The following is a 27,747-nucleotide window of genomic DNA, read 5'->3' as shown; positions in this document are numbered from 1 at the left end:
ATGGCGATTTTGCTTCTACAGATGAAGAGAGCTATGTACATCTCTCCACCTCACAGCACACTGGAAGATCAAGGACCAGGAAATGAGTCGTGGTCTGTCTTCATTTTGATAGGCTGCCACTATTAATATGTGTCCTTATGTTCGTTCCGGTTTCAACTGCTTTTTATTTGCTATTTGACCCTGTTCAGTTGTTGGATCTGCTAAAACTATTGAGATGGGTTCTCAAGATTATTAGTCATTGTTATAGAAGGAAAAACACCATAATAAGAGAAAAACAACAGTCATAAAAGACAATTTAATGTATTTAACATTTATATACTTTGTGTGTGTGTGTGTGTTTGCAGTAATGTACACTGTAGTGAAAAAATACAGCTATGTTTAATGCAGGTTATGCGTGTGTATTCATTTCTTTAAAAAATGTAAGCTTTAATTCAGCACTTTAATTGTTAACTGCTTCATTAATTCTGCTTGAAGCTGCAATTTACTTAATCAGTGTTTAGATAGTAACTGTTGTTTCTTTTTTTGAATCAGAAATCCTTAATAAATAGTAAGTAATAGATTATGAATAGATAGATTATTATAGAGATTATTATCATAATAGAATATGGGTTTAGTTTGAAGAGTTACTTTTGTTTTATACAATTGCAAAGTCCAGACCTTTGCTTGAAGTGGCTATTGTGCAGTTTACATTACAGTACAGCGTGTGGCAGATGCCCTTATCCAGAGCAACTTAAAATAAATAAAATTTTTGATACAGCCCAGCAATTATTTATTTATTTGTTTGTTTGTTTGTTTATTCATTTATTTATTGTGACAGCGGTGCACATACCATCACAGCCACACAAAACCGGTCTTCGCCCCTCTGAACCTGCAGTGCTGAAGAAACAGCAGCACATCAGCACCAAGGACAGCACCGCCAAGGGAGGCAGCAGGGCAGCCAGCCAAAAGCTCGCAAAAACTCAGAGGACCCTCTAACTCCTCGCTCGCCAATCAGGAGCACCCTCTAACTCCTCACTCTCCAGGAGAACACTCCAGAAGGAAGCCAGGCTCAGCAGAAGGGGCAAGGTAAGGACACGAGTACCGGGTGAAAGTAACGTGCTTCTTGTTTCTCTGCTTCATATCAGAGTTAACCAGGTAAAAGAAGACAGTGCTCCTGGGGCCTGCCTAACCACCATGCTGCCTACCGATGATAGTAGCACTCCACTTGTGCCACCATTGCTGCACCTTTGTTTGAGCAGTTTTCTTTTGAAGCTTAAAGAATATAGAGCATCATTTTCCATTGGATTTTCTAGAGTTTCAATAGGCAGACTGTGATAACTTTCCTGTTTAGGCCATGTCTACTCCAGGTTTTAATCCAAATACAGATATATATTTGGATCACAATAACCTGATCAAGGTACAAATACAGATACACTGAATTAACATTATACTCGTATTTTACACAGTACAGACACATGCTGCTCACTTATGGTGCATTCACAATAGAGAGCACTACCAATTCTCTATCAATGCATATTTTATGCAAATTAGGTATGTCCGGATAAACCAACAAATCCACACCATTGACTCAAAGGATTCCTCAAAACAATTGTGCTGTGTGTGTTTGTGTGTGAGTGTGAGGGGCTGTGTGTGTGATATGACATGCTTTCCTAGGTGCTGCTTGACTTGGAACAAGTTTTTAAATGTCTCCTTATCTTATCTTTTGTTTACAATCTCTTATTAAATGTGTTTAGAGATATTACAGAGGTATTGTGGTTAATAATAGTTAATTTAGCTAGTTACTCTAAGTTAGCTTGTACTGTAGTTAGCTACCTGTCTCCTAATAGATAATACAAAGCCCGGAATGTAATATGTAAACCACTTTTTAAACTGATTATTATTTAATTTATTTGTGTTTTACTAGTTAGAAGAAAATATAGTTAGATGTATAGGCATATGGTGGTGACCCTGGTACTGCTAATAAAGCTCATACAAAACTGGGCACATTATATGCTTATGTTAAACGGTCAAAGATTAAACTTTTTTAAAGAGACAAACAAGTAATATGCTGTTGTATATCATTTGCTGTTGGATACATGCTGTAGGCTACATCCAGTCAACATATTGTACATATTTAAAATATTAGCACTTTAGTTGGATGTATTGTATATTTATATCACAAGCAAGTTTCAAGTTTCCACAGGTTTTTTATTGTTTAATGATATGCCAACAATGCCCAGTTATATTCAAGATTATACCTAAATAATGAACCCAAAAAACATGAAATCTCTCTCTCTCTCTCTCTCTCTCTCTCTCTCTCTCTCTCACACACACACACACACACACACACACTCACGACACATGACAGAGTTCCACTCCAATACTCAAATTTTGACTTCCACAATGTCTGCAGTGACAGAATTCAGACTTTCTGCTATATCTGTCTTATAATCACATCCTCTGGGTTCACTCTATATGAAAATGAGTCAGTGCTGAAGTTTGTTAGTTATAAAGAGAACTCAGTCTGGTCTAATGCGTGCTCTATAGTATGCTATGAGCAGGTTGACAAGGTATGCTATGGAAGAGTGCTATTCGAGTATTTCAGAGGCATCATCATTTCTCTCAGTTCGAATGAAGTTAGTGAGGGCAGTTAATGGCACTGAGTCGATCAAATACACCCCCACCCCCCCCAACACACACACACCAACACACACAAACACAAAAGCCCCAATCCCATCTCCTTACATCTAAACTCCCACGCATCACCCTTACACACACACACACACACACACACACATATGCACACACGCACGCACACACACTCACACCTCTCTCTAGAAATATTCATGAATCTGTAGGCAGGGTAGGTTGACTCAGACTCCTGAGGTGAACCTCGACTGATTAGCTTCAATAAGTCCTGCTCGGGCAGCCTTACGGTACACGCACACTGAAAGCAAATTCACCATCCGATATTTCACGCTCGTTCATTTCCAATGGGAAGTCCCGAATAAATGTGCAAGGGATTATGGGATGGAGAGTGGCAAGAACGTGACTTTTGGAGCAGTAAAAAAAAAAAGCTGTATGGATTCAGATGGATTGTGCTTTGTGCAAATTTAGAAGCAGTGCTGACCACTTGTGACTCAGGAACCTAGAGATGCTGTTTGAATGCAAATAGTAGTCTGTCAAAAAAAAAAAAGTTTGTGTAATGGATGACCTTAAAAGTTCTTCAGAGTGGTAACTTTATTCTCTGTAATGAATAGTCTAATAAATTTCTCAGCTCTTTATAATGATATCTCAGCTCTTTATTGTTACATGTTCGGTTGTCTCACCGAATGTCCAAAGTGTCTCGGTTATCAGTAATGAATGACCTCAAAAAGTTGTTTATTGCTGTGTCTTGGTTCTCTATAGTAATGTCTCAGTTCTCATAATAAAGACCTTAAAATGATTATACTGTAGCAGTATCTTGGTGCTGTGTAATGAATGACCAAAAAAGCTTTATTTAGCTATTCGGTATCTTGGTTCTCTGTAATGAATGAGCACAAAAAGTTATCTATAGAGTTACCTTGGTTCTCTGTAATGAATGATGACTCCTAGCATATCGGTTCTCCATAATGAACAGCCGTTAAAGGGTTTTTATAGCAGCAGGTCGGTTCTGTGTTCTGACTGAAACCAAAAAGTTATAGCAGTTACTCTGTTATCTGTAATGAATGACCCCAAAATGTTCTCTACAGCAGTAAGTTGGTTCTCTGTAATAAATGACCTCAACAAGCTATTTATAAAGTATCTTGGTTCTCTGCTGTTGTGTCTTTGCTTTCTGAAATGAAAAGTGTAATGAAGTTACTGTAATCTCAGTAATGAATGACTCTAAAAAGTTGTGTATAGCTATTGCTCGGTTCTCTACAGTAGCATCTCAGTTCTCTGTAATGAAGCTCCCTAATACAGTATATATGTATAGCTATCTTGGTTCTCTGTAATGATTAACCAAAAAAGTGAATATCTCTGTCTTGGTTCACTGTAATGAATGACTTCAGAAAGTTATTTTAGCAATATCTAGGTTCAGTGTATTTAATGCCCCCAAGCTCTTTATCCTACAAGTCAGTGCTCTGTGATGAATGACACTAATAATTTTTCTATAGAAATGTTTCTATAACAAAAAAAAAGTTGTTTACTGCAATATTTCAGATTTCTACAGTTGTACTGTATATCAGTTCTCTGTAATGAACAGTGTTAAGAGTTTTCTTTATAGTGGTATCTCAATAAGTATAATAAATAACTTTAAAAATGTATCTAAATCTAAAGCAGTGATTCAGTTCTTTATAATGTGTTTGAATGTGAATAATGTGATCACTTTCTTTACTGGGGTAGATTTAAAAAATATGTTGAGTTAAAAGAAACAAGCCCAAAAGACTTTTCTACGATTCCACCACAGTATCTCAGTGGGTTTGAGGTCTAGATTTTGATGTGGTCTTTCCATTCCATTTTTTCTATTTGCTGGTGTGCTTAGGATCATTGTCTCACTGCCAGAAAGATGTCCTCACTTTGGTCTCAAGAATATTCTGGTATAAAGTTTATAATTGTCTCATTAATTGCAAATTTCTTAGTTTCTATGTGTGCCAAATGAGTCCAAATCATCACCCCTCCATAACCATGCTTGACAGTTTTTGTGGCAAGACTCTCACTTACTCACTCATTTTCTACCGCTTATCCGTACTACCTCAGGTCACGGGGAGCCTGTGCCAGGCGTCTCAGGCGTCATCGGGCATCAAGGCAGGATACACCCTGGACGGAGTGCCAACCCATCGCAGGGCACAACACACACTCTCATTCACTCACACAATCACACACTACCGACAATTTTCCAGAGATGCCAATCAACCTACCATGCATGTCTTTGGACCGGGTGAGGAAACCGGAGTACCCGGAGGAAACCCCCGAGGCACGGGGAGAACATGCAAACTCCACACACACAAGGTGGAGGCGGGAATTGAGAACCCCCAACCCTGGAGGTGTGAGGCGAACGTGCTAACCACTAAGCCACCGTGCCCCCTGTGGCAAGACACTGTGTTTGGTTTTCACCTAACATGTTACTGTGCTTGGTGACCTGATCGATCTTGTTGCAATCGTCCCAAAGGATATTGGTCCAGAATTTTAGCTCAAATGCAAACCAAGTCATGCTCTATAATCTTCTGGTCACCTTTCCCTGAAAGCCGTACTTGTTTGTTTTATGTCTGATTGTGCTGTTGCGATAATAAACATTTATTGTGCTTACAGAGGCCTGTAGGTTACACAGTGTAGCTCTTGGGGGTCTTTACGTCTCTGAGCATTAGACAGTCTGTCCTTATACACACACTCCTGGGAAGATCGGTCTTGTCTTGATCTGTCTTGAAGGCTTTCTATTTAAAAACAGTCCTAATCACTATAGAATGGTGTATTTCAATTGTTTAAAAATGGCCTTATAACTCTTTCCAGATTGCTTTTCTGAGGTCATGACTGATGTCCTTTCTAGAAACAAGAAACTGTTAAAACTTACAACTCCTTGTACATTAAAATGAATAAAATCTCTGTGTAACCTATATGGAGACAATTTAAATTGCTAACGTGCTAAATAACAGAGAAATGCCAAATCGCGTGAAGAAAACGGGGAATTAAATATTTTTATTTGTATATTTCTGAATGTTCAGAGGGATACTTCCTTGTCTGGAGACTCGGTTCACACAGGCAAAGGCAAAAGAAAACTAAAATGCATGATGGTGAGGAAGATAGGTGGTGGCAATTATGTTAAAATATGATAATCACTGTACTCTGTCATCAAATAAGGTGTTGTTTTTTTTGTCCTTTCCTAAATGAATAAGAATAATAACAAAATGAATAATCCATGAATACCATACACACTTTAACCTTTTTAGAACTCCGAGCACAGTTGGTAAAGTAATAGTGACCACTTGAGCTTGTGAAAAATTGCTAATTGAATATTAGCAATTGTTCTTGTTATTAGCAAATGAACTATTTATTTGAAAACATCCAACTGCTGTTAGTGATTACTCATTTTGCAGGTGAATTTCTAGCACTATTATGATGTGCTAAAAAAAACAACAACATATGGATTGTAATAAATTCCTGTAGTGATTGCAGTAAAGTGAAGTGAATAGGTTGTAAAAATAGGCTGGGGTTAAAAGATTAAAATAACACATCTGCTGTTTGCTAATTTGCCCATGTAAGAAACCACGTGATTGATTTACGCTTTCATGATTCATTTGTAATCCTTACAGTATTTTATACAGACACACCAGCAAGTGCCACATGCATTGTGCATGAACCATTAATAATGGAAGGATCTTTAATGCCAGTGTGAGTAATTACAATTTGGTTTTGGATCATGTACTTTAATGACAAAGAAGAGAATATACACAAATAAAATAAGAACCGCTATCAAAGCAGTAAAGCAGCGTGGAATCAATCCCTGCTATTATTAGCTTTAATTGTTTCATGGTAATGATTATGAAAAATAGGGCAATTTGAATAACAGCACCTGGAAATGTCAGCTTCTTCTAAAATAATGTTATCCTCAATGAGATTTGTTTATTAAAGTCAATCAACTCAACACCAAAACACACCAACTGTCTACCTTGTTAAGTTAGAAGTTAAAACGAGTATTAAAATGAAATGTGCTTATTTGAATAAGTTAGAATTTCTGTAGTAATGGCTAAATCACTCTGAAGGATGTTAGGATGCTAAACATGCTCTGGATCTAATAATATTGAAAACAAGTCATTAATTAAAAAAGACAAATTTTCTACCATGGGAAAGGTTTCTTTTGCTGGCCAGTTTGTCCGTAACATGTAGAAGTGAATTTTTTGTCTTCTATTTTCCAAAGCAGTAAATGTAACTTTATGTATAAATGTGTCCTTATAAAATAAAAAAATGAAATTCTCAAATTGAAGTGAAATAAGAATATTAAAACACTTTAGGATGCAAAATAATCAACATTGAAGTGGTAACAGAATTCCATTACTTAATATTTTTTTTTACTTATTTAATTTTTTTAAAATGTATTTATTTATTTATTTATTTATTTATTTATTTATTTATTTATTTATTTTATAAATTAGACGCATTTCATTGTCTATTATTCCTTACATACAGGATCCATTAGCTTCTTGTCCTGTAAAGCTAAAATGGAGACAGCAGACTAAAACTATCAAACATTCACAGGCGATCGAGACTAAACATTTCCAAACCAGACATAAACATATAATATGGAGTCTAAATACAATACCAGATGTATGTGCAAGAGTAAAACACAGCAAAAGGGGCAAAACTAATTGCTGGATTCTTTATGATTATTTGAATTGGAATTATTTTATTATTTTTATTGTACATAACTCATGGCACAGTTGTGATAGATTCATATCATAGCACACATAGCAAACACCGTTTTATGAAGTTTAAGAGTGAAAAGTAAAAGTAAACATGCAATATGTTAGAAATCAAGTCAGTACAATATTTTATTAACAGAATGGAACTAATACTTAATAGAGACATAAAGAACTCCAGAAATCGCATTATTTTGTAGTGACATTGTGCCTTTGAGGCATTATTATAAATGCCACTAAATGACACTAATTAAACATTAAAATGATGACAATGTGCTGCTGTTTGACACATTTCGACAGTACCGGGGGCTCTTTCTAACTGATTAATTAAAATCCAAAACTCCAGATAATAGGTGGCAGCATTAATGTCAAGCTGGAAAGCACCTAACTCTAACACTGTATTGAAAGCTATTAGTCTTTTTAGAGTAAGCTTTGAATGCTATTAGTGATTCAAGGCACTAATGTTTGGTGCATTTGCCATCAATGTGCAGAAATCTGCTTCCTTCCAGTGAGATGAGCAATGGTTTGTTTGACCTTTACAGTATATAGCATCTTCTTTATATTTATGATTCAGAGACAGAATAGATATCCATTTTAGAATCACTTTAACATTCTTTAACAAATACAGGGAATTTTGCCTCAGTTTATATTTTGGTCTTTTGATCTTTTATTCTTTTGTAATGAAGATGTAAATAATTATGAATAAAAAAATATTGTGTTATATATATTGAGCAGGATGGTTTTTTTTTTTTTTTCTTGCATATGTGCATTATTTACAGCGCTCATTCATTCATCCTTAGTAACTGCCTGGTCAATGCCATTGTCATGTAAATTCTGAATCCACTAGTTTTTCAAGGTTTGGTATGTCATGCATTCAGAGATGCTTTACTTCTTACCACGGTTGTACAGTACAGAGAGGTTATTTGAGTTGTCAGAGACTTCCTGTCAGCTGAAAGCAGATTGGCTACTCTCCTTTGTCCTTTCACATCAACAAGCCATGAAGCAAACAACTGCAAGAACTCATGTTCACAGGACTTTTTATATTTTTTTTGGCATCATCCTGTGTAAAATATAAAGGCGGTTGCGTGTGAAAATCCCAGGACATCTGGCAACAATAGCCGTGTAACAGCCCCTAAGTCACGGTCACAATTTTTTCCCCTTCTGTTGTTTGATGGGAAAATTAACTGATGCTCTTGACCTGTATCTGCATGATTTTGTATGTTGCCTCACTGCCACATGATTAGATGATTGGATAATTGCACAAATGTGCAGGCATATACTGTAGGTGATAAATCAGTCAATTAGATTCCCAGAACAAAGAGATGCAAATGGAAGCCATGAGTTAGCTGTGCATTTGTTTTGTTCATGTCAACATTTTTAGGAAGTCTTAGTCCTTGTTAGTTTTTCTTTCTTTTTTTTTACCTGCTTACTAAAGTGTGAAATATTTAAATATTCTATTTTTCACCTCTGAGCAGTGTCTAAGATCTAAACCTTATACTTGGACTATGCAGTACCAGTCCAAACATGAGGACCTATTCGAACAGAGGCATAATTCATTTATGGCAAATTTTTTAATTATTCTTTGTAAAACATTAATATAAGGCCGCTCCTGAAACCTCTGAGAAGAATCTACTAATAGCCTTTGTCATTTAACCGACTACCATTTGTCCCTGAGAAACCTCATCCAGGCCAGACGTGAGACAAATGCTAATCTTGTCTGACATATGTGCTCTAAAGAAAAAAAAAAAGGAAAGAAGAAAGGGTAGAACAGAAAGTAACTCTACCATTTTCTGTGAAGACATAACTGTCAGTAACCTAGGCAGTTTAATGGATTGTGGAAACATTTCTAGAATCTGTGTCAGAAAGCAGTTGATCTAAGGTCTCTTTGGGATTGTCAGATTTTTGCAGCGATACATAAACTGTTTGCAATTGTTACAAAATGGTAGATGTGCTCAGAATTTTTAGACTCACATGTTTCATATCTTCCTTTTTTATTTATATCTTGAAGGACATGAATATATCCAACAGCATATCTGAAATATTTCACTTTGCCCGGCTATGAAAATAACACCGCATACAAATCCTCTCAAGTGGTTGAAGAAAGTCATATATTTGACACTTCATGCTCATAATCCTGGTCACTTTCCCCAAATCATAACTAAGTGCTTGGGCTTGTTAAACAGACTCATTGACTTATTTCTCCTTCACTAGTGGACTTTGGATATGAAGACAGATGAACATGGAAGTGTCAAAATGCCCCAGAGCCTTCAAGAGCACTTGAAGCCCTTGACCACTTACAGCACGCCAACACACACACCACTAGAGGGACCAAGAGTAGAAAACGATCCTCTTAATTGCACAACTCGAGATGTCAGAGCAATTTGCAGTGCCACCCATACGCGCTTATTCTGCTTTGTGACAGATTGCCTGAGCCATTGTAGTAATAGTGATGATGTATTGGTTTACAGCATGTGCACAAAGTACAATCCATCATGTCTGTCAGTAGCCTGATTAGCAAGTTGGCTTGTACTTCCTGAAGAACTTACAACGGTGGCATAGTTTACTGGTGAATATGTTCTAATTACATCATCTTGGAGTCTTTATTTATTTATTTTTTTTAAATTCAACTATGTTAAGGATGTTTTATGCATCCTGTTATCATTCCCATAAATCCTTGTTAAGAAAAGTAAGGGTTTGAGTATTTACTTCAGTTTGTTTAGCTGTGCAGGTTGGTAGTTATGCAAGCTTCAAGAAAACATGTGGGAAGGGAAAGGGGGTGTTGAGAGGGGGACACAGCGCCCACTAGTGGAACACAATGCATATGATATTTTATTGATTGTTGAAATAGTTTCAATAGGATTTTTTTTTAAATAAGATACTAATTAGAATTTTAAAAACAGTGCATATGTAAATAGAAATGTAAAATATTTATAAATATATTCATATATTTATAAAATGTATATGAATGATACTTTTGGAAGCACATAATTTTAGCAGACTTACTGTACATTTGGAAATCTCACATTTCTGAATGATATGTCTAACAAGAAATGTGTCTTTCTTAATTAATTGCGATAATGAAACAGAAAACACGATAACCGTGTAGTGTGAAATAAACATTCTGACAAATGCAAACAAAGCAATACATACTTTCGAAGGGTTCCTGGAAAATAAGCTGGTAAACAGCTCAGGCATTAATTTGTCATATATTTCATCTTTCAGCATCTAGTTTTTACTGCGCAGTGCTGCAATATTGTGAATCATTTAAAGCGTGTGAAATATGGATTATGTGGCATGCACGGCTCCATTTATAAACTGCTCTTTAGAAAGGTGAGTGACAAGAATCAATTATTATTTTATGTTGAGACTCTGTCATGCAGCAACCTCTTATCTTGTGGAGATGTTTTTTTTCTTTGTAGATGGATGTTGAAAGAAGGTTTTTTTTTTTTTTTCCAGAGTTTGCAATTGTGCAAACCAAAAGGTCATAAGGATTAAAGAGTGTCAGTGACTTTAATATATTTTTTTTTATAGAGAAAGGTAATGTTTGCCTTGGTTACAGCCCACTTATTAATTTATGAATAATAAGCCTTATACGTTTGACATAATAGAAGCTTCAGAGTTGCATCCAGCAGAATTTAGTATAAAACATAAAATATAAATAATATAAAATGAATTAATTAAATACATAGCCAAACAAACAGTTTGCACACAGCTAATGGAGCAGTGAAAGGTCAGAAAAAATTATGAGGAGAACATAATTACACCCCCTCACTGCTTCATTTTCAGTTTGCAAATACAAAGCGGCTCTGCCCTTCTAACCCACAGTCCCGCACAGTGAATTTTCATTCAATGGCTCTTGTATGAGATTTCCAACTTTCCTGCTGCCAAAGACCCATTAAACTGTAAGATAAACTCCATGGATCCCTTCAGTACAGAGCTGCCTTATTATTTATACATTATATGTTGTGCATGGTTCAAATTGACGATCTTTCTAAGGTTACATGTTTGTGTGTAAATAATGTTTGGTTTAAACCAGTTCAATTCAATGGATCAATTAAATATTCTGAAGTCCATAAGAACTCTATAACAAAGCTAAAATACAATTGACATATTGAGATTCAGCATAGTGTAAAAGGTTCATCACTCTGTACCTGCCTGTGCATTTTTTTATCTTTCTGTTGGTGTTAGATTGGACATCATCCTAGATTAAATTTACTTTTGGGACAATGATCTCCATAATCAAATATTCAGGCACAACAAATTGAGCTGAGGTGCAGGAGTGCCCTGAACTCTTTTTTGACTACTGTTATCAATTTTTGTTCTGTTGAGACAGAACTAATTTCTAAAGTTTTAAATATGTCAAGGATCACAGAATAGGAACCACCATTGTGCTTGCTGGAGCTGGATTTCTAACCAGTCCTAGTAACCAGAAGGTCCTTGAGCAGAAAGAACGCAATGAGAGAAACATTCAGAAATACTTTTCAGAATTATCAATCATAGCTTTCACTAGAGTAACTAGATGGAAACCATTTATCTGAACAACTATGAAGTTGAAATCTTTTAACAAAAACAAAAATTCAACTCAACCCAAAGCCTGAAAACAAATGATGCATCAGGTGAAAAACAAGTCCTGCTCATGAACTTGCTAGGCGAATTCTTGTGAGTCGAAGGAACAGTGACGAATGCAGCCAAATTTAGACATAAAACCTGCCCCAGAGTGCACATGACCTTAGACTGGGGTGAAGATTCACCTTTCAAAACACAGAAATCCAAAGTATACAGTCATAACAATGCCAGACTGCCCTTGGAATAAGTTTCCAAATGTCCTCAAGTGTCCTAGCCAAAGCCCAAACTTATAGAGCCTCAAAGAACATCTTTGGAAGGACACGATGCTGACAGTTCACAAACACTTCCTGTCCGATCCTATTGAGTGTGAAAGGATCTGCCAGGAAGAATATGATAAACTATGCAAACAGGAAGCTTGAAGCTGAAATTGCTGCCAAAGATGCTTCTACAAAGTACTGAATAAAGGGATTAGGTATTCATTTGTGTTGTCTTCAGAAAAATTTCAGCATTTTGTTTTAAAAAGTCTGTAAATTTTCTTTTCGTTTTGTCGAGATTAGTGGATTATCAAATATCGATTCAAAATCTACAACACTGTAAATGTGCAAAATGGAAGGACATGCTGATTATGTATAAATCTCTACTAGCAAGCACTCCCAAGCACTAGCTTTATGATGTTACATTAGAAGTCATTGTCAAAGGGAGCTAACCTCCCTTAGTCCTTTGTGCTTGATGTCTGATAAGGCAAATCAAGGCATTAGTGTGCAATTGGTACTGAAAGATTTGGGAAAAACAGGAGAAAATCTCTGTTTGCAAAATAAAACATTCATTATTTTCTTTAATAATTCTCCCCTTCATCACTTCAAAAGCCTGCAAGTCATCCACAACCATTCTTCAAACTGTTTCATATTATCCCTGTGGCGCAGAAGGGAAGTGGATCCATGTGCTGGTTTAAGAGCATTGCTTTTTTTTTTTCTCATAACTCCACTCCATTAATACCACAGTAATGGCATTAGCCAGCTGGAGTCTTCACACCTCATCGTAGAGAGACCAAATTTATAAGGTGCAATCGCTTTCCCCATCTGAACAGCAACAGGATTTGATATTAGCACATTTGTACCTGCTAGCAAACCTGTGATATTAAATTAAAGGCAAGTGAGACATGAGGGAATGTGGAGCTCAGATTTCCTTAACACATGAATAAATGATAATAAGGAAAAGGATTGTACGTTATAGTTATTTATTGTCATATTTTCTAACATGGTCTTACTATTACAAATTCGTTAAAAATAGCAAATCTTCACATACAAATTATTCATTCATTCATTCATTTTCTACCGCTTATCCGCTACATCAGGTCACGGGGAGCCTGTGCCTATCTCAGGCGTCATCGGGCATCAAGGCAGGATACACCCTGGACGGAGTGCCAACCCATCGCAGGGCACACACACACACACTCTCATTCACTCACACACTATGGACAATTTTCCAGAGATGCCAATCAACCTACCATGCATGTCTTTGGACCGGGGGAGGAAACCGGAGTACCCGGAGGAAACCCCCGAGGCACGGGGAGAACATGCAAACTCCACACACACAAGGCGGAGGCGGGAATCGAACCCCCAACCCTGGAGGTGTGAGGCGAACGTGCTAACCACTAAGCCACCGTGCCCCCACATACAAATTAATACAAAGTAATTACAAATTGTTGATTAAATACTGCTATAGAAGTCATAACTTTGACTTTGTACATGAAATTCCAAAAAAAGTTAATTCATTCATTCATTCATTCATTAATTCATCCATTCATTCATTCATTCGTTCATTCGTTCGTTCATTCATTTGTGACTTCATTTTTATAGAGTAGCCGCTTTATTCTGGTAAGGATCGTGATCAATTCATGCCTGAATTCAGGCACAGAACAAGGAACCACAGTCCATGAAAGCCATAACTGACTCTACTGAATCAGTTCAGATCAAGGATTTAGTCATACGACCGTTCAAACGACAGAAATTCATGTTGCATGTTTTACAGGTTCGAATGATGTTTTTTTTTCATTGTAGGGTTAAGCATAACTTTGTGGTGTAATACAACACCCCATTCCTACCTAGCTGCTATGTTCAAATAGAGAAATGAATCTATCTGCACTCATAAAGGCGGAGCACGGCGATGAAGAATGGTGATATTCTGAACCGCTGAACCTGTTACCAGTAACAAAGTATTTCTTTCAAGAACATCAGGAAATAAAGAATATCGTGTGAGAGATCATGCAGTTAAAAATAAAAAATGCCACACTTTGTAGGTTTTAAGGGCTTATAGTTACTCATACTGTGAAGGTTCAACAAGTCATGATCATGTTATCCACAATTTATATTTCTGGAAATGCTTACAAAGCTCCAAGACTGTTGCAAAGTTTGGGCCTGTTTGACATCAGTGATTATACCTTTGCATTGTTAAACAAATCTGTTTATGATAAGCCTCAGATTAGAAGTAGGATTATCCACCATACAGGTGAACCTTAATGGTTAAGTAAGGTGTTGGACTACTGATCGAAAGGTTGTGAGTTTGAATCTAATCTGCCACTGATGGGCCCCTGAGCAAGGCCCTGAACGCTCAGTTGTACAAAATGAAATTAAATGTAAGTCGCGCTAGATAAGGGCGTCTGCCAAATTCTAGAAATGTACAGTGTAACCATGAGAATGAGTGCATTAATTTTAAGTCAAAATAATTTTAACAAAATTACAATAAAATTAACCACAGTGTTGAGAAAGGGAAGAAAGTATAAAAATGCAAATATATAGATGAATGTAAAGTAGAGAGCTGCTGATGTACTGTATGTTATTATAGTGCAGCATACGATGTGTATAAAGATAAATAATTAAATCTGGTCACTACATAAAACTATTGTCTATTTTACCTCCAAGCGTTAATATAAAAATAACACAAACCTTCTGATCATATTTAAATTCAACAAATCAACAATGCTGCTGTATAATTCCTAATTAAATACATGTATATACTGGATAGAACTGAATGGACAAGTAAGCCATCGGAAAGTGTAATTTTATTATAGTGTAAAAATATTTTTCATTATCTCTGAATAAGTTAAGTTTCAATGTTGCTGCTCATTCACAGCTCCAAAGCAAACAAAATGCATGACAATATCTCTTTTGCATTTCATCATGAACAAAACGCCCACAGTAAAGTCTACACAGTTTTAGTTTGATTTCATACAATAGTATAATTATGCAAACACTCTGCATTCTCCGTAATCTGCATGTACACTTTTATGAAGTGCGTCCACATCTATTGTCACTATAGAAACAATACTGTATCAGAGAAAATGCATTAATATAAGAATTTGATATGACTTGAAGCTAGAACAGCTGCTGTTATGAGAAATTATTTCTTCTGACCAATCAGATTTGAGAATTCGACAGTGGGGTAATATGAGGGAATTTAATTCACTGTAGGATCCTTTGCTTTAAGCGCCCTAATAGGCAGCTTACAGAGTCATGAGGATGAATCTTGAGAGAACTGACAGCCACTTACTACACATCTTTGGCAGAAGAGCTGTAGTCCTTGTGTTTGAAAAAGAGCACTGGGAGAAACTCAACCACCCTCGGAGACATATTTATCACATGCGAATCGACATGCCAGTTCTGATTAAGTGATCTTCCCAAATCGAGCTTTTTCAAATAGAGACAGTAATGTTGTTATCTTTTTTTAGGGTTAGAGTTCTGGGTGCACTGATTTGTGCCTTTACTTAGTGGAAAAATTAATACATCTTTGTATATGCCTGAAATAGTCATATTAAAGGATGTACCAGTGGCAGTGTTGTAATGTAACGGAGGACAAATACTTCGTTACTGTACTTAAGTAGAAATTTCACGTATCTGTACTTTACTTCGCTATTTAAATTTATGTCAACGTTCACTTTTACTCCACTACATTTCCTAGATAAAATGTATACTTTTACTCCGCTATATTTCCACTAAGCATCTTCGTTACTCGTTACTACAAAATAAAATCAGAAGAAAGGTGTGCGATAAGGGAGGTTTGGCGAATCACTGCTCCTAGATTGCATTACGCTCCGCACGCTCTATTTCAGCGTAATGTTGCTAAAGGAGGCGGAAGCACAACTGAAACCGCCATGGAAGCACCTACTGGAGGACCTCCCGTTGTCGTAGACCACGGGTGGCCAACCAGTCAGAGATCAAGAGCCACATTTTTTACTGTGTTACCGCAAAGAGCCGCATCATACACATGGGCACACACGGTCACCTTTTTTTTCCCTGCCATTTTGAGAGCGAACTTGACACAAATTGTTTACTCAAATGATCTTGCTCCTACTGGGAAACTTTGAGGTATTTTCATCCCACTCACATGCACGTTTGACAAAATTACAGTATTGAAATCAAGCGAAGCGAAAACGCACATTAAAAAGACACAAATACAAACTTCGATATGAAGAGCCGCATGCGGCTCGGGAGCTGCTGGTTGGCCACCCCGATGTAGACGACCACCCCGACGATAGTGGTGAACAGGGTGAAGAAGATAACGTTATAAACCCGTTTCCGTATTTGCAAGAAATGTTTCTGTACTTTGGAATGAAAGATTCTTCCTACCGGATGAAGTGCCTCTTATGCCTACTGAAAATCACTGAAATTTTACTTTTTACTTTTACTTCAAATACTTAAGTACATTAATTATCAGAAAATGACTTTTGATACTTAAGTACATTAAATATCAGATACTTTAAGACTTTTACTTGAGTAATGTTCTAAAAGGTAACTTTCACGTCTACCAAAGTCTTTTTCTAGTACGATACTTGTACATTTACTCAAGTATTGCTTTCTAATACTTTATACAACACTGACCAGTGGATGGGAAAAGTTTGCACTCCCCTGTACAATGATATGTTTTTATGATATGAAAAAAAAATAGAGTAAATAAATAAATAAAACCCCCAAAAAATAACACCAGAACTTTTTCCACCGTCAAAAAAACTGAAGAATAAAAAGCGTACAATAACCTGTACGCATAAGCATACACACCCCTAAACCAATACTCTGCTGAAGCGAGCACCCTTTGATTTTATTACACCACTCAGTCTTTTTGGGTAAGAGTCTATCAGCATGGCACATCTTGACTAGGCAATATTTTCCCACTCTTTCGTGCAAAAACATCTAGCTCCATCAAATTGTAATCTCCTGTGCACAGACGGCTTCAGGTCGCACCACAAATTTATAGTAGGATTCGGGTCTAGGCTCTGGCTAACTCATTCAAAACTTCGATCTTCTTTTGGATAAGCCATTCCTTTGTTGATTTGGATGTATGCTTTGAGGCATTGTCGTGCTGAAAGATGAAATTACTTTTCATCTTCAGCTTACTAGCAGATAAATGAAGGATTTGCAGTAAAATTGACTGGTATTTGTTGCTATTTATGATTCCATCCACCTTAATAAATGCCACAGCACTGACTGAAGAAAATCAGCCTTAAAGCATGATGCTGCCACCACCATGCTGCACCCCTGGAATGGTGTTATTTTGGTGATGTAATTTTTTTGAACCAAACATACCTTTTGGAATTGCTCTTATCAGGCTATGACACATTTTGCCACAGAGTTTGCCATGACTTACTTGAGCATGAATGTTCGTTGTGAGAAATGGTTTCTGTGTACTCACCGTACCTCATCACCCAGACATGTGAGGAATATTGCAGATTGTTGTCACATGCAGAGAGTAATCAGCACTTTTCAGATATTCCTGAAGCTCCTTTAATGTTGCCGTTCCCTACGTGGTAAGTTTTTGTCTTGTCCTATTATATATTTTGGAGGGACATCCTGTTCTTGGTGATGTCACAGTGCTGCTCCATTGTCTCTGTTTGCTGATGAAGGGATTTTACGTTGTTTCATGACAATATAATGTGAGATACAAGTGAGATACTATGCATTCTTACAAATTCAAATGTTTTCGTCACATACAGTAAGCATACACATTCCAAAATCTATACAAGTATCTATACATATTGATTGTCCATGTTATAATATGTGTAATGCAAAAAAAAAAAGATTTAATAAATTAAGAAACAAACAAACAAACAAACAAACAAATAAATAAATAAATAAATAAATAAATAAACAAAAATGATAAAAAAAGAATCAAAATAAATTAAAAGTAGTTACATTTTAAACAAAATAGAATGATCTGTGCATGCTAAGGAAAAAAAAAACTACACAAATAAATAAATAAACAAACAAACAAATAAATAAATAAAAATTATATTAAAAAAATGAATCAAAGTAAATAAAAAATAGTTACATTTTAAACAAAATACAATGATCTGTGCATGCTGAGGAAAAATAAAAACTACAAACTAAATATATATATATATATATATATATATATATATATATATATATATATATATATAATTAATCCAACAGAGGGGGGTATGGTGGCTTAGTGGTTAGCATGTTCGGGTTGGGGGTTCGATTCCTGCCTCCGCCTTGTGTGTGTGGAGTTTGCATGTTCTCCCCGTGCCTCGGGGGTTTCCTCCGGGTACTCCGGTTTCCTCCCCCGGTCCAAAGACATGCACGGTAGGTTGATTGGCATCTATGGAAAAATTGTCCATAGTGTGTGAGTGCGTGAGTGAATGAGAGTGTGTGTGTGCCCTGCGATGGGTTGGAACGCCGTCCAGGGTGTATCCTGCCTTGATGTCCGATGACGCCTGAGATAGGCACAGGCTCCCCGTGACCCGAGGTAGTTCGGATAAGTGGTAGAAAATGAGTGAGTGAGTGAGTAATCCAACAACTTACCCTTGGTTATCGACGTCTTGACTTGAGCTTTTGACTCTGGTACTTTGATTTGGACTTAAAAACATTTGTATTCTCTAAAGGTTGCATGTTCTGATGTGTAAACAGGACCCCATTCAGAATTTAAATTACATTAGGCTTAAGAAGCAGCTTATAATAGCTTAAAGATTTCACCTGAGACATTGCATCAAACTCAACAATCACTCATGAGTAAGCATGAGGTCAGACTGGTAGAGCAAAGGAGAATTGCATCCCAAATGACTGTACCGATTACACTTGATCAGTAAAACCGTGAACATCAGAACTGGACCAAAGAGCAATGGAAGAAGGGGGTCTGGTCTGATGAATAATGGTTTCTTTTACAACACATGGTTCCAGGGCAACACATGGTACCAGGATACACTATACGAGGAAGGCAAGCTGACAGATGCAGTGTAATGCTCTGGGCAACAGCCTGCTGGAAAACCTTGGGTCCTGCCATCCATGTGGATGTTACTTTGATATGCACCACCTACCTAAGCATTGTTGCAGACTATGTACACCCTTTCTTGGTAACTGTATTTCCTGATGGCTGTGGCAGGATAATGAAGAGAATGAGAGAGAGAGAGAGAGAGAGAGAGAGAGAGAGAGAGAGAGAGAGAGAGAGAGAGACATATATGAAAATACATGGTTATTTAAGGCAAATACAAATACATACAGTATGTGTATTTTCTAACCATCCAGCCATCCAGTATACATTCTAACTCTAGACTGTGAGTGGAACAACTGGGTTCAGATAGAGGGTGTAAAGTAAAATGAGGACTAAAACATGCTTTGGTGTGACTGTCAATCATAAATGCATGTTGCATTATTACTATTTTCTTTGGGTTCTGCAGTTGCTCAGAGAATATTTTGATATTCAGAATGCATTTCTTCTTTATTTAGGATTTGCACAATACAATGCGTTTGTATGTCAGGTGTATAAGCATAAAAGAGCGGCTTTGATCTGCTTAGAAGCGTCGCACAAATCATTTCAGCTAAATGAAAGAAAACGTCAACAGGGATAAGAAATAGATTCAAGTGTTTTCATTTTCATGAGCTACATTAAGCTATTGTTCTCAACTCCACAAAGCAGAATTAGATTCATTTTAACAGCACCCTCTCACACATATTCAATATTTTTTCTCCTGATGTTTGGCTACCTGAATCTCCTGATGTTTGGCTAATAGTTAATTCAGTTGTTTGATTCTTTTTTTTTTTTTTTTTTAGAGAATCCAAATGTTTTGCTGTTGTTAACGTATTTAATGATACCATGGTATCGAAAAACACAGTGATTATAACACTTATTTAACCCTTTGAGCAATTTAGTTATGCAAATTAAGGGTCAATATTTACATTAAAGCAGTATGTTAATGACTGTATTGTGTGATTTAGCAGAGAGAGCTTAAAAGCTTTGGAGCTTAATGATACATAACCTTTTAGCATGCTTCTGGGGTCAGTATATATGTATTTATGATCACAATCTCAAATTCTCTGCTCCTAGAGAAATAATTCATTTCACACAAGCTTTCGATTTTTTGGTATTTTTAAGTTTGTCGTATCAGAATTTATCGGCATCAGCTAATTGTTCATTGTCAGATATTTCCCCCTCACTACTGTGCTATTTTCCATGGTGTTCATTGTTTTTCCACCTGACATCACCGAGACATTTTTGTTTCTTGTTGCTACAGGTACGTCCCGGTTTTCACATGATGTGATGCACACACTTTTCTATTTCCCTTTAGATGTCTGTTGCTAAGCATCTAGATGTTACATTCTTCACACTGACAATGTTTGGCACCGCAATGCGAGGTTAACACCACAAAAGCAGTGCTAAACCTGCTTCCGAGCACGGTTTCATAACCCCATACAAAAAGCAGTGCTAAAACTACTTCAGAATTACAGTTAGAAATGTTCCTTAACCCGGTTTCAATTGTAAAAACCCTGAATTGTACTTTAGACGTGTTTTGTTTTCATGCGCATTTTCTTAATATTTAGATGAATATTTAATTATTCCAAATTATTGGGTAAATACTTCTTCCATGATGTATTTTAATGCTGCACCACAACTCATATGCGCCTCATTTCTCTTTTACAGCTTGTACAGTATCGATGACTCAAAACAACGAACATGTTCCAATTTTCTAAAATAAACAAAACACAAATTCTCTTGATATGTCCTACATTTTGTGCCCCTTTTATACTTTTATCTCTGAGTAAACTGTCAGAATTCTCTGTTAAGTCTAAATCTCTACCGCAGTCTGTCAGATTTTTTGATAGATAACGATAGACAACTTATGGTGGCCCTTGAGGGCAAAATACCTTAACAAACCAAGAAGAAGAAAAAAAAACCATTAATAAATAGGGTGGGACCTTGTTGAACATCACGCGGTCATTGATTACCGGAACTGTGCAACTGAAGCTTACAGTATGTTTCAGGGAGCAGTTTTATGCATTGCACTGGATAATTGCATGAATAAGCTGTGGTATACTGTAGGTCTTCCTCTTAACATAGCTGGTAATTATATTTCACTGTAAAAACTGCACTGGGAAACTGCACTTGTCCTCAAGTGAAATCTTTCCCACTATAATGCAAAACAAATGTACCACACAATTAATCTCATGTTCTAGTACTTCCTAAGACTGTATTTGATTACAGAAATAATAAAACATGACCTGGGAATCATTATACCTATTTTTTTATTATCTGTTTAATAGTAAACATCTAGCAAAATCGCTCAACCTAGTGTGCAAATTAATAGCAATATGAATGAAAATGTATTACATACGGATGCTAACTACACCTTTGTATGAGACATAATACATGGTGTTGTATACACCTTACAAAGTTTTAGTATTTCTTAGTATGCATAAATAATATTCAGCATGATAACTTTGATGTTTTGCCAAATACAAGCTCCGACAAGAGAACAGGATGAAATAATACAGTATAAAGTTGCGATTTTGTCCCATTCTTGCATCAGATTTCAGAAGACAAAGCAAGTGTCTGTTGTGCATTAAGACCATACAACAACCCATTGTGACAAAGTATATAGAGGAACTTGATTGAGGACATAGGTATGGAACATATACACAACTTATATCAGTGTTAACTAATTTAATTAACACACGGAAAGCTAATGAAGTAGTACAGATTTATCATCCTTGTTTAACCATTTGTTTTGACAGTAGAACTGTCATAAAGGTATTTTATTTGGTCGACCATGTCATCATCAATTAAATGACTAATTCTGAACAACTACAGCTTGTACTTCCTTCCTTCATCCACCTATAATTATGTTGGCTTTGTAGAAGCCAACATTCTGTTTTCCTATTTAAGCTTAGACAAAAAATTATCAAGAGTAACTCCTCCTAGGGCTTTCGAGCTACATGAACCAAATTCGGATATGTTGTAGACCCTGGTCTGAAGTTTGTTGCTATTACTTTCCTAAGCGATCCAAGTACCGGTACTTCCGGTAACGGGTCTCAAAGTGGCCTTTTTTCCCATAGACTCCCATTATAAACTTTGGAGGTTTATAACTCGGCAAGCTTTTGAACTATCTACACCAAACTCGGCCAGCTCCTTTAGGGTGATACTCTGAACAAACTTTTAAATTGATGTACCGACTGGCCTTTCGGTTGTCCCGCAGCCCCGCCCCCAAAATATGCAAAATCAAAAAACTTTTTACAACATGGACATGTGACATATCAAAACACTCACAACAATGAGGGGAACTTCCTCACAGGGATTCTGATGATGTCACATGCTCATCTCCACTTACCTCCAAATGTTTTGGCACCCTAGCTTTCTGTTTACTTGCTTCCAAAAGTAACACTGACCCTTATGTCCAAAAAGCACCGGCCTTTGCAAATACTTGCATCGTCAAAGCCAACATCAAAGTTTGTCGCGACGAACTTTACAAATCTAGTTTCATATTTCATATTTTATATAGTTTTTTATATAGCTTTCTTATATAGTTTACACTTTTTATTTATCTATCTCCTTTTGTTTTTTTTGTTTTTTTTATCCTAAACTACATTCCTTTTTATTCTTATATACCGGACAGATGCATAAAGCATTTCACTGTATGTCGTACCCTGTATGTATGTGTATGTGACAAATAAAATTTGATTTGATTTGATTTGTACTATTTTCCGACATCTATCCAAAATGAATGAGCAAATCATCGTCAAATTAATTGTACAGATCAGGCAGTGGTTTTGATTCATTTATTCCTTAATAATTAAATTTCCTTTCTGAAAACAATTAATATTCAGAATATATATCAGAGTCTCTAAAACATGAGGAAAACTTACGAATGACCTCACAAATCACTACGCAAACATATCAAAGCAGCACATAAATTATTCGCTCTTTTCAGTTTGCAGTTTTTTGATCATTGGAGTCAGAAATAATAAAATATCGCATTAGAGATAAGCAGAAATTTTACTAAGAAAGAGAGGAATATAATCTGCAAAGAGATAAGAGTATTTTTATATATTAAACTAGCAAGTTTTTGTTTTTTTTCAGGTTCTCCTACAGAACAGGTATTTGGTTCCCTTTCGAGGGAACTCGACGCTGCGTCAGTGCTGACGCTATGGGAATGCTTCTTTGAGGAAGTTGTGTCTGAAGCTCTGTGTGCACACACGCCATTTTAATGGCTCGGAAAGGACACGTGACGGAGTAATTACTCGCCAGTAAGTCCATATAAGGGCATCTACGTCACACTGCTCCAGCTTTCTTTGTCTTCAGGAAGCGCTCTGTGTATGTGTGTCGTTTGTCACTGTCTGTCAAGTGCAGGAAAAAAAAAAAAAATAGGGAAAGCTAGGCGAGGACATAATTATGTTACAGTCCAAGCACTTTAAGCAATGCGTGCATCCGTGCCCCCGCTTTATCACGGGGGACGACTCGCATTCTCTTTGTGTTATGTGTTTGGGAGAGGAGCATGCGCGGTCGGCTCTCGAGGGAGCCGGCTGCGTGCATTGTGAGGATTTCCCTCTGCGCACTCTCCGATCCCGCCTGGCTGTGTTTTCCAAGCAATCAGCTGCGCCTCGTGGTTCGGGTCCTGCGTCCGCCGAGGCGGCGCGGCGGCTCCGATCATGGGGTTCGCAGGTCGAGTTAGCGGAGGCGGAGCAAGAGACGGGTGTTTCCCTTTCTCTTGCCCTCTCCCCTGACTCCGTTCGCTCAGTTTCGGTTTCGGGAGCTCGCACTGCGATTTCTCCCGACCCGGAAGAGGGCATGCTGCTTTCCGCGTCGGGCTCTGAGGAGCTCGATGTGGGCGGGGACGTGCTTTCCCCCTCGGTAAAGCCGAATGAGAGAGAGCAGTCAGTCACGTTCGAGGAGCTCCTCGAAGTGGTGTCACGCGCCGTGGGTAGGCTGAATTTGGATTGGCCTGAAGAGGAAGTTAGTGTCGCCCGCTCTAAGTTAGACGACCGCTTTCTGACTTCAGGCCGCAGGCCACCTGCACGCAGGCGACTGCCTTTTTTTCCTGACCTCCATGCTGAGGTGTCGAGGTCCTGGAAGAATCCATTTGCGGCGCGTGTTTTTTCTCCGGCCATGTCTGATTATTCAGCCATCATAGGGCTTGAAAGCCATGGCTATGGGGCGATGCCTAGGGTTGAAGAGACGCTCGCGGGCTATCTCTCGCCTGCATCGCCCGCATGGAGGAGACCTGCCCTTCCCTCCAAGCCCTGTAGGACCACCTCAGCCCTTGTAGGTAAGGCTTATACAGCGGCAGGCCAGGCAGGTGCGGCTCTGCACACCATGGCCGTTTTGCAGGCCTACCAGGCTGACCTGCTGGCAGAGCTTGATGGGAGGGAGGAATTGGGACCTCAGGCGATATCTGAGCTCCGCCGGGCCACTGACCTTGCACTCCGTGCCACGAAGCAGACGGCCCGCTCCATAGGCCGTTCAATGGCTGCGCTAGTTGCCACGGAGAGGCACCTGTGGCTTAATTTAACCGGCATAAAGGACAAGGATAAGTCCTTTCTCCTGGACGCCCCGGTGTCGCCCCTGGGTTTGTTTGGCGACGCAGTGAATACTGTCGTCGACAGACACCAGGAGGTGAAACGCCAATCGGCGGCATTCAGGGAGTTTCTCCCTCGCCGCGGCGAGCAGCCTGGGCCTTCATCTAGCCACTCCCTGCCCCCTTCTAGTTCGCTTAGGGCAGTGAAAAAGGTTAGTGTAGCGGCCCGTGCCCCCCCGTCTAGGACTAGGGAGGCCGGTCAGCGTACCCGGGCCCAGACCCGTCAGGGGAGAGGGGACCTTAGGTCCGTTATTTCAGCCAGGCGAGCCCCAAAGGAGTCCTGATGCCCGTGGGCGGCGGCTCCTGGGGGCATCCTATTCAGGAACGCCCCCCCTACTGCCTGCCCCGCCGTCTTTGTCGTTTCGGGGGGCAGTGGGGCCTGTCTCGGCTCCCCGTTTGTGTACGGATCTTCCCGGGTTAGCGCCTGCCAGTGTGCTGTTTCAGGGCACCCGGGAGGTCTGCGCGAGGCTGTTGCCTCTGTCAGGCAGCCTGGCAGCGTGGAAACTTCTGCCAGGGGTGTCGCAGTGGGTCCTGGACACTGTAGAAAGAGGGTACAGGATCCAGTTTTCCTCCCGCCCCCCGGGCTTCCAGGGCATGTTGCCCACGATCGTGGGCGGGCACCAGGCGGTGTTCCTCCAAGAGGAACTCTGCTCGCTTCTGGAGAAAGGGGCCATAGAGCATGTTCCCCTCCCAGAGCAGGACTCCGGCTTTTACAGCCGATATTTTGTTGTTCCCAAGAAGGACGGGGGGCTGCGTCCGATTTTGGACCTGCGGGCTCTGAACTGTACTCTGAGGACCTACAAGTTCAAGATGCTCACGCTCAAGGTGATCGTGTCCCAGATCAGATCCGAGGACTGGTTTGTGACGATCGACCTCAAAGATGCTTATTTTCACATAAGCATTCTGCCAGAACACAGGAAGTTCCTCAGGTTCGCTTTCGGGGGCGAAGCGTACCAGTATCGTGTCCTTCCTTTTGGCCTAGCCCTTTCACCCCGTACGTTTACGAAGTGCATGGATGCTGCCCTGGCACCGTTGCGTCTCCAGGGCATCCGTGTACTGAATTACCTCGACGACTGGCTCATTCTGGCCCAGTCCGAGGCTATGGCAGCCAGTCATCGAGATGCTGTGCTTGCCCACATGAGGTCCTTAGGCCTCAGGCTGAACCCAGGAAAGTGTGTGCTTGCTCCCTCTCAGAGAACCACCTTTCTGGGGGTAGTTTGGGATTCCACCACGATGCGGGCACATCTGTCTCCCGCTCGGGTGGCCTCCATCTTGGCAGCAGTGAAAGCTATTCGGCTGGGACGCGGCCTCTCTGTCGCCGAGGCACAGAGGGTGCTCGGCCTCATGTCAGCAGCAGCCAACGTTATCCCTTTGGGTCTGCTTCATATGAGGCCGTTCCAGTTCTGGCTCAGGGGTGCGGGCTTTCACCCTCGCAGACGTCCCCTCAGGGTTATACGGGTTACGCGCCGTGGGCTTCGTACCCTTCTTCTGTGGAAAAGACCCCGGTTCTTGGCCTTGGGTCCCATTCTAGGGGCGTGTCACCGTCGCAGGACTCTTTCGACGGACGCCTCGCTCTCGGGCTGGGGCGCGGCTTTAGATGGCCGCCCGGCCCAGGGTCTATGGGAGGGCCCCTGTCTCTCGTGGCACATAAATTGCCTGGAGATGAGGGCTGTGTTTCTAGCGTTGAAACACTTTCTCCCACACCTCAAGGGCTGCCATGTCCTGGTGCGGACAGACAGCACCGCGGTGGTGTCCTATATCAATCATCAGGGCGGTCTGCGTTCACGCCCCCTGTTCAGGTTGGCGCGGCAGATTCTGCTCTGGGCAGAGACCAGGTTTCTTTCGCTGAGAGCGGTTTTTATCCCAGGGCGTGTGAATCGGGAGGCAGACTTCCTGTCGAGGCAGGTGCTGAGGCCCGGGGAGTGGCGGCTTCACCCCCATGTGGTGGAGCGAATCTGGCGGATTTTCGGCCGGGCGGAAGTGGATTTGTTCGCCTCCGAGGAGTCGACCCACTGTCCGCTGTGGTTCTCCCTCTCTCATCCGGCCCCGTTGGGCCTGGATGCCCTGGTATGGACGTGGCCGAGTCTCCGTCTGTACGCCTTTCCCCCGGTAGCTCTGCTCCCGCAAGTCCTAGCCAGAGTGCGCCACGACCAGGTCAACCTTCTCCTAGTTGCCCCTCGTTGGCCCTCTCGAGTATGGTTCACGGACCTAGTCTCCCTCCTGAACGGCACTCCATGGGAGGTTCCCGTCAGGAGGGATCTCCTCTCTCAGGCGCAGGGGGCAATTCTTCACCCCCGCCCCGAGATGTGGAAGCTTTGGGTCTGGCCCCTGAGGGGGACCAGCTCCTAGACGCAGGCCTCTCGACTGAGGTGACAGAGACTCTGCTGAATGCTAGGGCTCCCTCCACTAGGAGGCTGTATGCTCTGAAGTGGAGGCTTTTTCGCCTCTGGTGTGACGAGCACTCTCAGGATCCAGTTCACTGCCCGGTTGGTACAGTGCTGGAGTTCCTGCAGTCTTGCTTTTCTCGGGGCCTGTCCCCGTCTACTCTAAAGGTGTACGTGGCCGCGGTCGCTGCGAACCACGAACCTGTCCTTGGAGCCTCCTTGGGTAGGCACCCTTTGGTCTCTCGCTTTTTGCGTGGTGTCAGGCGGCTGAGGCCTTCCTCTAGACCACGCCTTCCTTCCTGGGACCTCTCTGTGGTCCTGGAGGGGTTGGTGGAAGCCCCCTTTGAGCCCATGGAGTCAGCCTCCGAGAAGTTTCTGACCCTGAAGTCGGCTCTGCTTCTAGCCTTGGCCTCTCTCAGGAGAGTCGGTAATTTGCAGGCTTTGTCGATTGCCCCCACCTGCCTGGAATTTTCCCCCGGCATGTCCAAGGCTATCCTGCACCCCAGGCCGGGTTATGTCCCTAAGGTGCCAAGGATGGCGGGTTGTCCAATCATCCTGCAGGCCTACTGTCCCCCGCCCCATGAGT

General features: G+C 40.0%; 1 protein-coding gene across 1 annotated transcript; it reads left to right on the top strand.

Annotated features, from left to right (window-relative positions):
- LOC132856320 (uncharacterized) lies at positions 1-27,269 on the top strand. The gene is made up of 6 exons (XM_060885857.1): positions 1-92; positions 889-1,065; positions 1,125-1,228; positions 23,283-23,299; positions 23,718-24,815; positions 24,940-27,269. The coding sequence occupies exons 1-6, from the start codon at positions 1-3 to the stop codon at positions 27,124-27,126; spliced, it is 3,675 nt and encodes a 1,224-aa protein (XP_060741840.1). The 3' UTR covers positions 27,127-27,269.
- Positions 27,270-27,747: the final 478 nt, after the last annotated feature.

The sequence above is a fragment of the Tachysurus vachellii genome, chromosome 13, assembly GCF_030014155.1.
Source record: "Tachysurus vachellii isolate PV-2020 chromosome 13, HZAU_Pvac_v1, whole genome shotgun sequence".
NCBI lineage: Eukaryota > Metazoa > Chordata > Actinopteri > Siluriformes > Bagridae > Tachysurus > Tachysurus vachellii.
This window is presented reverse-complemented; position numbering and strand designations above follow the sequence as displayed.